The sequence below is a fragment of the Carettochelys insculpta genome, chromosome 27, assembly GCF_033958435.1.
Source record: "Carettochelys insculpta isolate YL-2023 chromosome 27, ASM3395843v1, whole genome shotgun sequence".
In the NCBI taxonomy this organism is placed as follows: domain Eukaryota; kingdom Metazoa; phylum Chordata; order Testudines; family Carettochelyidae; genus Carettochelys; species Carettochelys insculpta.
The window spans coordinates 2619074-2630767 of record NC_134163.1 but is presented as its reverse complement, the minus strand read 5'-3'; the positions used below and the strand labels follow the sequence as shown (position 1 = coordinate 2630767).

Below are 11694 nucleotides of genomic sequence, written 5' to 3'. Positions count from 1 at the left end.
CTGTCACACTCCCTCTTAAACTCCCCTGTCTGCAGCTCCCTGTCCGCCTTTCCCGCCTGCTGGCCTCTCTCAGGCCCTCCCCCTATGAGTCACACGGGGAAGGCTGATCAAGGGAGCAAAAGGTCAGGCAGGCAGTCCCAACTGCCACTGAAACTGAAACTTCCCCCACCTGGAATCCAAATGGCAGTTCAAATGCCAGCAGTTAAAGCACACGCTCCCTCCCCCAGAGCTCAGCACTCTCACCTGGTAACTGTCCCACCTCCAGTCTGAGAGCCCCAGTGCTCTTAAGGAGGATGAAAGGCTGAGAGCAGCCACTGGAAGCTCAGGGAAACCATCCCCTAGTTGGGACCCTCCTTCCACAGGACGTTATGGTACCTGCTTGCACTGAGGGTACCTCGCCGGGGGAGGGAAAGGCAGGCGTTAGGAGTGGGTGATTCGATAGTTAGAAACACAGATAGCTAATCTCCCACTGCCACCCCACACTAACACACTCTTTGCTCATCACAGGGAACTGAAACAATCCCTCCAGAACAGGATGGAGACACTGCACAAAAGCCAGTGGGGTCAGGATCTCAAGGCGCAGGTAAAGGGGGGAAATTTGCAAAGCTACTGTTACCCAGACTCCTCCTTTGCTTCCGTTAGCAGAATTAACCTATCAGGCACATCACAAACGCTAAATTTATCTCAGGGGTAAAAACAATACAAAACAAGTAGAGTAGACTAGGGCTCATTTATCCCTGCAATACACCTGAAAGGCCAACATACCACTCATCTCCTCCCTCCTCTGTCTACATGGGGATGACGCCCAGTTGTGACATACAGCCTCTCAGTGGGGTTCAGGTTGTTTTAAACAAAGGCCAAAAGATAAAATGTAAAACGTTTATTGGTGTGTGTTATACAAAATTTCCAGTCATAAAATGTATATTACAAGTAATTGAAAGAGACATTTGGCATGCATAGTCTTAAAAGAAAAAAAATGTATGAAATGATAAAGTCTAGATCTCTGGGTAGTTTTCATATGCTCCACATCACCCTGTCCAATTTCTCTGTTCTTCAATTAGCAGATTTTTTAAAAATAATTTAAAAACTCAATAAGCCATTGACAAAAAGCTCTTTTACAGCAGCTTTCCCAAGCTAGTGTCAGTCAAGGTGAACAGTGGCCTAAACCTGGCGCTACCGAAAAGGCTGTGTTTAAAAACTTACAATTCAAGTCAAAAGGCATGACTGTTACAAAAATAGTTTAAACAAGACAGTGTCATGTTGACCAAACATAAAGCCTCTTGGCTTAAACTCTGTTTAAAATAGCTTATTGCTGGCAATTTTAGTGTAACAAGCTGGTTATCTGAAAAATACCAGAATATCTCTCCAACCCAGCAGACTGCATGTAGACATCATCAAATCTACATGAACTCATGACTACAAATTCTTGGAAATTCAGTAAAAGACATTTCTTTCACTGATCCACAAGTCAATACAGTGCATTGTGCTTCTTTCAAAAGTAAGCATCTTCTTTTTTCTTCTAGACATTAACATTTCAAGAAAGGCATTATGTTTGCAAATAATAATTACATGTAAATATGGGCTTATATAAAATCACCTTTAAATTATTTTAAAGTGGCTTAAAGCTAAGCATATTTAAGGGCAAATACAAATTCTGTTTCCCAGGCCATTTTAAGTTTAAAATGAACACAATTTGTTTCCACCTTCAGCTAATTCAGTGCTTTGAAATGCAATCTGCAACTATCCTTCCACTCATTGGTCCCAACAAAACTGTTTCCTTCCAACTCAGCAGGTTGGCATTGGACCCCAACAGTGATGTTAAATACCAGCATCCAATACCGACACGCCTTCTGTTTACAGGTTAGTCTTTCAAAACTAGATATAGACAGATAAACTATGAAATGGCTTAAGACCATGGAAGTCAAAAAACTGGCCACAAGACATGCATGATATTGTGAGAAGTCTGCCATTTGCACTGTCCTCTCTCAACACAGGAAAAGGAGAATTCCAAAGGAGGGATTTGCATTTCAGATAGGATACGGGTGCAGGGGAATCTGATGGAACTGCTTTCTGAGCCCTGCTGTGTGTCTAATCAGCTTCAATCATGGATCTGTACAGGGGGTGCTTAAAAAGAAAATGTTTAAGTGTATGAAGAACAAGAAATGCCTGTGGCCATATGCTGTGGGGTTTGGGTGCCCTACTGCTCAACAAGAAACTTGTACACATGATGCATCCCCCTCACAGTACACGCTCGTTCACAGTGTAATGTACGTATCAGAGAGGTAGCTGAGTTAGTCTGTATCTTCAGAAACAACAAGATGTCCTGTGGCACATTACAGACTAACAGATATTGTGGAGCACAAGATTTTGTGGGCAAAGATTCACTTCCTCAGATGCATGAGTGGGGGGATGGGGGTTCAGAGGAGGGATGTAAAGATTGAGTCTCAGGCAAGGGGAGGGCCAGAGTTGACAAGGTCTGACGGCGTGGTTGGTGTCAGGTCCTGTGATGGTATCGCTGGTGTAGGTATGTGAGCAGAGCTGGCAGCGAGGTTTGTAGCAGGGATTGGTTCCAGGTTTACAGTTGCTGTGCTGTGGTCTACAGCTGCTGGTGAGGATTTGTTTCAGGCTGGCAGGCTGTCTGTAGGCGAGGACAGGCCTGCCCCCCATGGTCTGTGAGAGTGAAAGATCATTGTTCACGATGGGTCGCAGATCACTGATGATGCGCTGGAGAGGCTTTAGCTGGGGGCTGTATGCGATAGCCAGTGGTGTTCTAACATCAACCTAACATCAGTGGTGACCACAACCACACCATCAAGGGCTCTTTCACCTGCACATCTACTAATATAATACACACCATCATGTGCCAGCAGTGCCCCACTGCAGTTTACACTGGCCAAACTGGACAGTCTATATGTAAAAGAATAAATGGACATAAATCAGACATCAGAAACGGTAACATACACAAACCTGCAGGAGAACACTTCAGTCTCCCTGGACACTCAGTAACAGATTTAAAAGCAGCTGTCCTACAACAAAAAATTCAAAAATAAACTATAAAGAGAAATATCTCGGAGCTGCAATTCATTTGCAAATTTGACTCCATTAACCAAGGACTGAACAGAGACTGGGAGTGGTTGGCCCATTACAAAAGCAGTTTCTCCTCTCTTGACGTTCACACCTCCACATTAGCTACTGATAATGGACCACATCCCCCTGACTGAATAGACCTGGTCAGCTCTGGCCTCCCCTTGACCAAGACTCCCTCTTTAAAGCCTCCTCTGGAAATCCCCCCACTCATGCATCTGACGAAGTGGATCTTTGCCCATGAAAGCTTAGGCTCCAAAATATCTGTTAGTCTGTAAGATGCCACAAGACTTTTTGTTGTTATTGTAATGGAAGTAACCTAGTCTTTCCATTGCAGGGTGTGGGAAGCTGATGTTTTTCTCCTTCCTGAGATTAGTTTTCGTTCCTACCATGAATGTGCACTATGTAGGCCAACCCCGCGCCATTGGCACAGCAACACTGAGCAGAGACCACACTCTCTTTTGTGTATGTGTTTTCAGGGGCATCTAGAGTTTTGTACTGGCTCAGGTAGCCCTACTTGGTACTGGGCATGTGCAGGGAAAAAGGAATGACGGCTGCTCCATTGCCTAGGCAGAGCTGCCATTTCCTAAGACGCTCTTGGAGCGCAATAGCTGAAGTATGACCTGAAGCAAGTCATCAGGAAGGCAAGGGACACGATCTGCATAAACATGCGTCTCAGGCTGCATATTGTCACACTAGCAGCTCACATTCCTCTATGGCCATGACAAGGGAAAGAAAGGGCAGATTTGCTCCCTTCCTCTGCTCCCAAGTACCTTCCCAATATGCAAACCTGGGAGAGCACCCTTTCTAGCAGGCTTTGCACACAGCTCTGTCACTGTTCCCTTTGGTATTAGTAAATAAAGGCTTGCCTATGTGGGGAAATTAACCAGCATTCCTGTTCCCCTACAGCCATTCCAGGGTAACTCCTCTACGTGGGCACGTTATTCTGGAATTAGTCATTCGATTCTGAATAATGTCCACCCCAATGAGTTATATTGGCATAGCAAGAGCAAAATAATTAAGTCACACTAACTAGGCTGGTCAATTCTCCCTCACAGGCCTGCTCAGCCTTGTTCAGAAAACCTACATTTTTGTATCAGTCAATTGCTCTGGAAATACTGAGATTTAACGTTGAATAGTAACAGAGAGGAAGCCATGCTAGTCTATACACTATCAAAACAAAAAGCAGTCAAGTAGCACTTTAAAGACTAGCAAAATAGCTTATTAGGTGAGCTTTCGTGGGACAGACCCACTCCTTAGTGGGTCTGTCCCACGAAAGCTCACCTAATAAACTATTTTGCTAGTCTTTAAAGTGCTACTTGACTGCTTTTTGTTTTGAGATTTAATGTGAATGGCTCACCTGCAGGATCTAACAAAAAACAATGGTCAGGCAGGAAGAAGCTATACTTGGTCCAAACACAAAGCTTTAATAAACTACAGGGACTGGCCAAACGAAGAAAAAAAAATCAACACCCACAGACAAACGCTCCCCCCCAAAGAAAACAGAGTAAAAAAAAAAATCAGCAGTACTGCTTTAGATCTGGTAGAGCAGAAAATGCTTCCAGTTTGGAGTGCCTACTTTAATCTGATAGGTCATACCTAATGCTTAGTAAGTCAAACACCTGAGAAAGGTGGTGTTTACAGAAGAGACATTCATCCAAACAGGAAATGGAATACAGTAGTTTTACTGTGTCTTGTACTTTGCAATCAGGAATTGCTTCTTACGTTTTCTATTACCACTGCCTTTTTCCAAAGATTACTATCATCAGAGCAAAGATGCTTTCAGGAGTTTAGGCAGGGTACTGAGCATCTTATATGGTCTCCCAGCACTACCGTCTCCTAAGCATCTCTGTCCCACACACATGGCATGGCAGAAGGAAGGAACAATTTACATCCAGAAATCACTACTGCAACCTTTTTGCCTTTCTTAATGGTGTAAGCCTTACTGTCAATTTCCATCAGGATAATTACAGTTAACTAAAGCCATCAAACCCTTCAACTTTGCATATGCACAACTCAGAGGAAATTAATCTGTATCAGCACTGGCATTTTAAAAGCTTTTAGGAAGTTGCAAAGGAAACAATTCCAAAAATAGGGCCCAATTCTGTAGACACTTACTAGGGATGTTGTGCTCACAACCTTGGACAATCCCATTGACTTCCATGAGCCAATTCAAGGTGAAGGGCACTACAGCCAGCAGTAAAGGGTCTGCATGCATCAGGTCCTAAAGCAAGACACATTCTCATATTCAGTAGGTGTTGCAGAAACAATGGCTCAGATCACATGAGGTCTTTTTTGATACAAGCTGCCCTTCTAGCTCAGACTTTACAAGGAGATTCACTCAAAGACTACTTATTCTTTAATGAACTACATAATAGGCTATATAGTTTAAAATAGTACAGAAATAAGTTTAACAAAGCAGAAGGAGCACTCTGAATATTGATAAACACTATCTTCAATATTAGGTAAATCATGGAAACAGAGTTGGAAAGGGAAACAGTCCAGGGGTTAGAAGGTGTATTGCAAAAACAGTTTCACCCTGATTGCATTCATTTGAATAACAATAATTTAGAAATGTAACTGATAGCAGTATGGCTGAGAAACACAATTTCAGCTATTTTTTTATATATATATATTTCACAGCAATGGGTATGATTTACTACTTACTGAACCACCTACTCAAGCAGAGTGGGAATAGCGTAAGAAAAATGACCCACTACAAGAACAAAGCAAAACATCCCAGAAACATTTCTTCCTGCTTTTTCACAATGTGATGTTGATCATGGACTAAAATGTAATTCTAAATACTTTTGCTAGCATTTAATCGTGATAATTAAATTATTGTACTAAGGTGATGATTTTGTGAACACTTGCAGAAAATCAGAACCTCTGCTATTTGTTTAAATCGGAAGAGAAAGCTCATTAACTTTGTAAAAATCCGTTTCTTTCCCACTCTGCTTGCATTGCAGCAAAGCTATCAATTAAAGCCACTAACCTGGCCATCTAATTTATATTTGTCAGTCAAAATATTGTTCAGAGAATATGATGTCCCAAAGCCACCGAAAACATCCAAACCTTCTAGCTTGTGTGATTAATCTAAACTACCTGAATGCCAAGAGCGCAGGTAGTACAAGAGTTCTATACTGGCATCAAATGGTATCCAAATCATCAGCTGCTGGGAAAAAAAAATGTCTGCTTACATTGAGTCAATTTCTTTGCAGTAGTCAATTATGCAGCTGTGTACAAAGGTGCCTTTCCACATAATCCCAATGCTTTGGGCAGTCAAAAGTTACATCTGGTAAAAACACGACAGGAAACCTAAACTTACGGGCACATTGCAGATACTACAACTTAAAAAAGTGTCAATTTTTTTATAATCTGAAGATTTTTTTAAAAATTTATTACACTTACATTATTTGTGTTTGCTTACAGAGGGCACTTCAGACAGGCTAGATAACATTCTGCTGCAAACAATGCAAGAAACTGCTAACACCCAACCCAAAAGCTTCTCATTAACTTTTTTGGTAAACATAAATGTCATGAGAATACTCCTAGAGAAGACTCCTAAAACATGTTGCAAATGCTGTGTTGCCTACACTATCTGACAATGTCCCTTTACATACAACAGAAGTATGAAAAAAGCTGACTGTAACAGTGATTTAAAAAAAAAACATTTACAATGATTGTTTTTTAAAAATCACATCACATATTTATCACAGCCAAAAAAAATTAACATCTAAAATCTGAATTACTGTAACCAAAGGTTCTGTTCAACACCAAATATTTCAGAATCATCATATCATTATTTGTATCACCACAGCCAGATCAAGTTCAACCCTGCATCCACTATCAGGGTGTCCCATCTGTGACAGTCCCAATAAATAAAATTAAAAAATTTCAGCTTTGATCCCTCATTTCATTCAGACTATGCCTGTCCTAGAACAGCAGGACTCATCATTCTTCACTAGTGTTAGCAATGATGGAGCCATAATGCACAGAGTTCAGTTGTTTTTACTACCATGTTGTCTAATCCTACTTGGAACAGGGCTAAATGCCATTGTGCTCTTGCCAATTTTGTCTATACTGCAAACTCTGTTATTGCTTCCCCTGATGAAGCAGCATTTATGGCAAATTCTGGGTTATAATCTTCCTAGTGTAGACAAGCAACGAAGGGTCCTGTGGCACCTTATAGACTAACAGAAAAGTTTTGAGCATGAGCTTTCGTGAGCACAGACTCAAGTGTAGACAAGGCTCTATATATCAAAAGAATATGACCATTTTCTTAAATAACTCCAGTGCTCTGGGAAGCACTCACATTGGGTTCTCCAAAAGCCTTGCACAGGTTCACACTTTCTTAAATCTATTTAAAAACCACAAACAGTCCTGTGACACCTGAGAGACTAGCACAATTAACAAAACCAGGATATACAATTTCCACACCAACTCCTCTGATGAAGTGGGTTTTACCCATGAAAGCTCATGACCAAATACATTTGTTAGTGTCTAAAAGCGCCACAGAACTCCTTGTGTTTTTAAAATTACAGACCCCTCTGAGAATTAAAGCAGCTTGATCGTAAAGAATGACATATATACATAGCTAAAATGGGACAGGACTTCTTGAGTGTACAGCTCATTCTTCTGCAGCTTTGTACATAAGACTAAAGTTTTAGTGGTTGGAGAAATAATCTAATATTGCAATAGTGTTTTCAAAGGGGCAGAGGGAGAAAAGAGACATTTAAAAAACCTGACAGTTTTGTTTAAAATATTTTCTATAAAAATGTATCAAGGAGTAAACATTTAAAGAAACCAGATGATAGATATAAAAATAGTTTTCAGTGGCTCTGGAGGAAAAAAACTTACAAAAATAAAAGGAAAAAAAAAGGGAAAACTATCAAATAATGTTTTTTCACATCATCAAACATCCTCTAGACGTTGTCCTGGGGTCCCCCTAAAAAAGAAAAGAAATTATTTAGTGCACAGTACAATGAGAACAGGCCACAAGCACCTCACGTTCTGTCTTGACTATTACAAAAGATAATTCAAGTTCACTAACATGCCTTGAAATAACCATTTGGCACCAATGCAGAGTTTACTACCATGACAAACTTGTTAGCTGGTTATGTTGTAGCCTAGAATCAGGTTTGATTTCGTGCTGTTTTAAGCAGCCCCTTTCTGCTGATCCAGAAAGGCTCTCAGTGGGGGCTATCTTTGAACTTGCTGTGAGGCAGTGCTGGCAGGGCTCCCTGCTATTAACACATACTGGCAGAAAGGAGGGAAGAAGTGGGATATTGAGTCATCTTTAGACCTGTATTATCTTTCCTTTAAGTGCAGTCTGTAATAACGTGCACACACACAAAATGAAGCTCAACCCAGCTATCTGGCACAGAGCTACATCCTGGCACCATGTTTCTGTGGATACAAAACACACAACATTGTGCCTTTGTTTTCAGATTTTTCCACGCTCTGAATTCAAATCTCCTTAAAACCAACAAGTGTCCAGAAGTTGATCTTAAAATTGCACAGTCCCATCCACCTGCATTCATTGTAAAAGAGACTCCTAATGGCCACTGATCAAATCTTAACAGAGAGTGACAGTTTATAGTAGTTTGCAAGTGCCCTCTGGTACACATTGTTTTTCATTAGCCGCTGGCCATTCATTCTCCCGTACTCATTCCAAAGTACTGGAATTTACATAAACATTATATTTAACAGGGACAGCCAGGTTTATTTATTGCATAAGGGGAAGAGACACAAAGCCCCTGCTGCCATAGCGGGAACAGGATTGTCCATTTACCTTTAATTAACTGCCACATTTCTCAGGCTATGTTGACACTAAATGATAAAAGTTGGTTTTAAGGCCATTAGCTCGATTTTACAATGTTACTGTCTTCATTGTAAATACCATTCAGTCGATTTTAAGGAGCACTAAAGTCGACATCAGAATACTGTGGGAAGCGAGTTAGCGTAGCATCGAGTTCGAATTAAGGCTCACGTGGACATGGCATGCCTTTTAACTGACTATTAGTCTCCAGAGCTGTGCTGTACGTGTCCCACAATGCCCCGTGGTTGTCCTCTCTGGCTGCTTCCATCTCCACTGCACTCCAGGTGCATATGAATTAGGTAACAGGAAGCCCACAAATCTGAATTTGGCTCCAGGAAGCCGTGGTGGCTAGGCTGTGGGGGTCATGCTTGTGTGAGAGAGAGGCTGACACATTTCTTTATCAGTGAGGTGATCACATTTACCCAAGAAAAAGTAGCCCCAACGCGGAGCGGTGGCTTCTCCCCTGCACAGGATATAGCAGGAGAGGCTGAGATTTTTTTTCCAGCACTGGCACCTGCCTCCACCCCACGTGGCAGCTGGGCTGTGGGGATCATGCTTGCATGAGAGGCCGAGAAACTACTACTCCATGGCTCACATTTGTACAGGGCCAGCCTCCCCCTCCACCACAGGTGCCATGCAGTTGGGGTCTATCTTGCACCCAACCACATCACATGGCTAGCCCTTGACCCAACAAATACACAGATGCCTGCAGCGCAGTGCAGACCATGCTGCCAGACAGCACCATGTCCTGCCTTGTGCATGGGTGAGGGCTCCAAAGGCTGGAAAGACTTTCAAGGGCTGGCTGTCGTTGGCGGACCAGGGGAGGAGTCTCCATCCACAGCAAAGATTTTGGGGGCTGGCCGTCGTCACAGTCCACAGCTTGTGATATCTGCACCCCCCTGACACCCCTTGTAGGGTACCCCCCGTCTGCCACCAAACAGCCTGCTGAAGGGACCCTTTCATCTCGCCCTTCAACCTACTCCCCCACCTACTCCTCAACAGCCCTGGCAGACTGTGGTTGGACACATGTATGTCATGAAGTGGGAAGCCAAAAATCCTGCACCACAAACGTCTTCTTTTCCCGGCTTGAGGGAGCTGGCTTTAGTTGTGGCTTGCACTTTCCTCCACTTTACTATCCTTTTTCAAGCTGTGCTCTGTTACTGTAATATTCCACGAAAAATGTTTCTGGATACAAAGGGGGTGAAGTGGCTGGAGGGCCAGTTGAGATAACAGCAACAGCTGGGTGATCCCAGGGTAGTATGACAGGTCCCTGCCTGGCACACTACATCTTCTCAAGTCAGCTTTATTTGGTTTTCCCTTGCCTGGAATTCCCTACTCTTCCTTCATTCATGGTGAAAAAGTGGCCATTTGCTTTCCATGGGAGGGGAATGGCAGCAATGGAATGTGGGAAGATGACATCACATACCCACAACCACCTGCGGGGCATTTGTGTCCCCCCATACTGCACCAGTGAAAATACCCAGAATGCTACAGAGCTGAGGGAACTGTGGGATAGGTTCCCACAATGCACTGCTGCAACAGTCAACATTTGGCAATTTAGTGTGACAGCAGTAACTCGACTTTGTGGGGAGATGAGGATAGTCAAATTTGAATTAATAAAACCCAACATTATAAAATCAATTTTAATAAAAATCAAATTTACATTGTAGTGTAGATGTAGCCTCAGAATACCTGCTGTCCCTTTACAGCAAGGCAGGTGCAGACATTAGTGCTGGCCCTGATAGTAGGGAGGTCTACACAGGCTGGTGGGAATCACTGACCACACAATTCCCCAGCTCTTATTTCAAACAGCTGCCAAAGAGCAGTGACAGCAACGTACAGCGCAAAGAAGATTTTTCTTTGTTCTACGAAGTCTACATTATCGCCAACCCTCACAGCCTATTTCTCAAAACACTCCTGCTGTTGGTAATCCATTAGCACCAGGATTATTTCCCAGAGTCTGTGGAATCCTGACCTGCCAGCAGCCACTGCCTACCCTGCCTCTTGTGGGGCCCAACAGGACAGACCAATTTCTGAAGCTAAGACTCAGGAGCACTCAAATCGCAGGAATTAAGATATGACCTCTCTTACAGTAAGCTATTCTGAAAGCTGAGTGCAGAAGCCTCACAGCTTGCAAAGGACATGCTTGCCTGTTGGAAGACACATTTCATGCTTGAACATTACCCAATTCACCAGGCACACAGGAGGAGAAGTGGGAGGATAACCTGAGTTTAAACAAATGGTTCACATCACACTACCTGCTGGTGAAAGAGGTCCTCTTCTCCAAACTCTGCTTCCTCCTCCTCCTCCTCCTCCTCATTCTCCCGCACAACTAATTTTGTGATGCTCCTTACTGCAACTTCCTAGATAAGGGAACAGACACAGGTGTTTACTTTGCCATCAACTCTTTGCCTCTCACCCAGACAAAAACACTATTTTGTTTAAAAGAGGAAAGTATGGAATAGTTGGAAACTGTCAACAATTGCATGGATTAGTTTGGATGGCAATGCAGCCCAGATCATTTTCCTGAAGACAAAGCTTACCTCTCCATCAGAGTTCACTAGGTACGTGCGCATGTTTCCTCCAGAGCCCCAGCTGCTCTGATTTTTCCACACCAGGACAGAGGGGGGACTATGAGTTACACCTGCATCTGCAGCCCAGATCTAAGAAAGATAAATTCTATAAGCAGACGCATATGCCTTTTTCCCTTTTAATTTGTCCATGAAGGATTTTTACTTTTCTCATTGCCCTTTTCTTGCTACATCACTTGTTCCTTCTCATTTCCCACA

General features: G+C 42.8%; 1 protein-coding gene across 3 annotated transcripts in view; it reads right to left on the bottom strand.

The window, feature by feature from the left end:
• Positions 1 to 879: 879 nt before the first annotated feature.
• The window catches only part of LMNB2 (lamin B2), a 65125-nt gene continuing 54310 nt past the window's right edge, over positions 880 to 11694 (bottom strand). Inside the window, exons 10-13 of one of the 3 annotated variants that reach the window (XR_012642623.1) lie at positions 11449 to 11568; positions 11164 to 11268; positions 5203 to 8032; positions 880 to 2907 (exon numbers count right to left, since the gene is read on the bottom strand). Coding sequence is in view for 2 of the 3 variants with exons in the window: in XM_074978080.1 (XP_074834181.1) it covers positions 7991 to 8032; positions 11164 to 11268; positions 11449 to 11568 (267 nt within the window). In the remaining variant the exon portion in view is untranslated. Of the gene's footprint in view, positions 2908 to 4387; positions 8033 to 11163; positions 11269 to 11448; positions 11569 to 11694 lie in introns of those variants that run through there. The other 2 variants (XM_074978080.1, XM_074978079.1) reach the window with 2 other exon arrangements.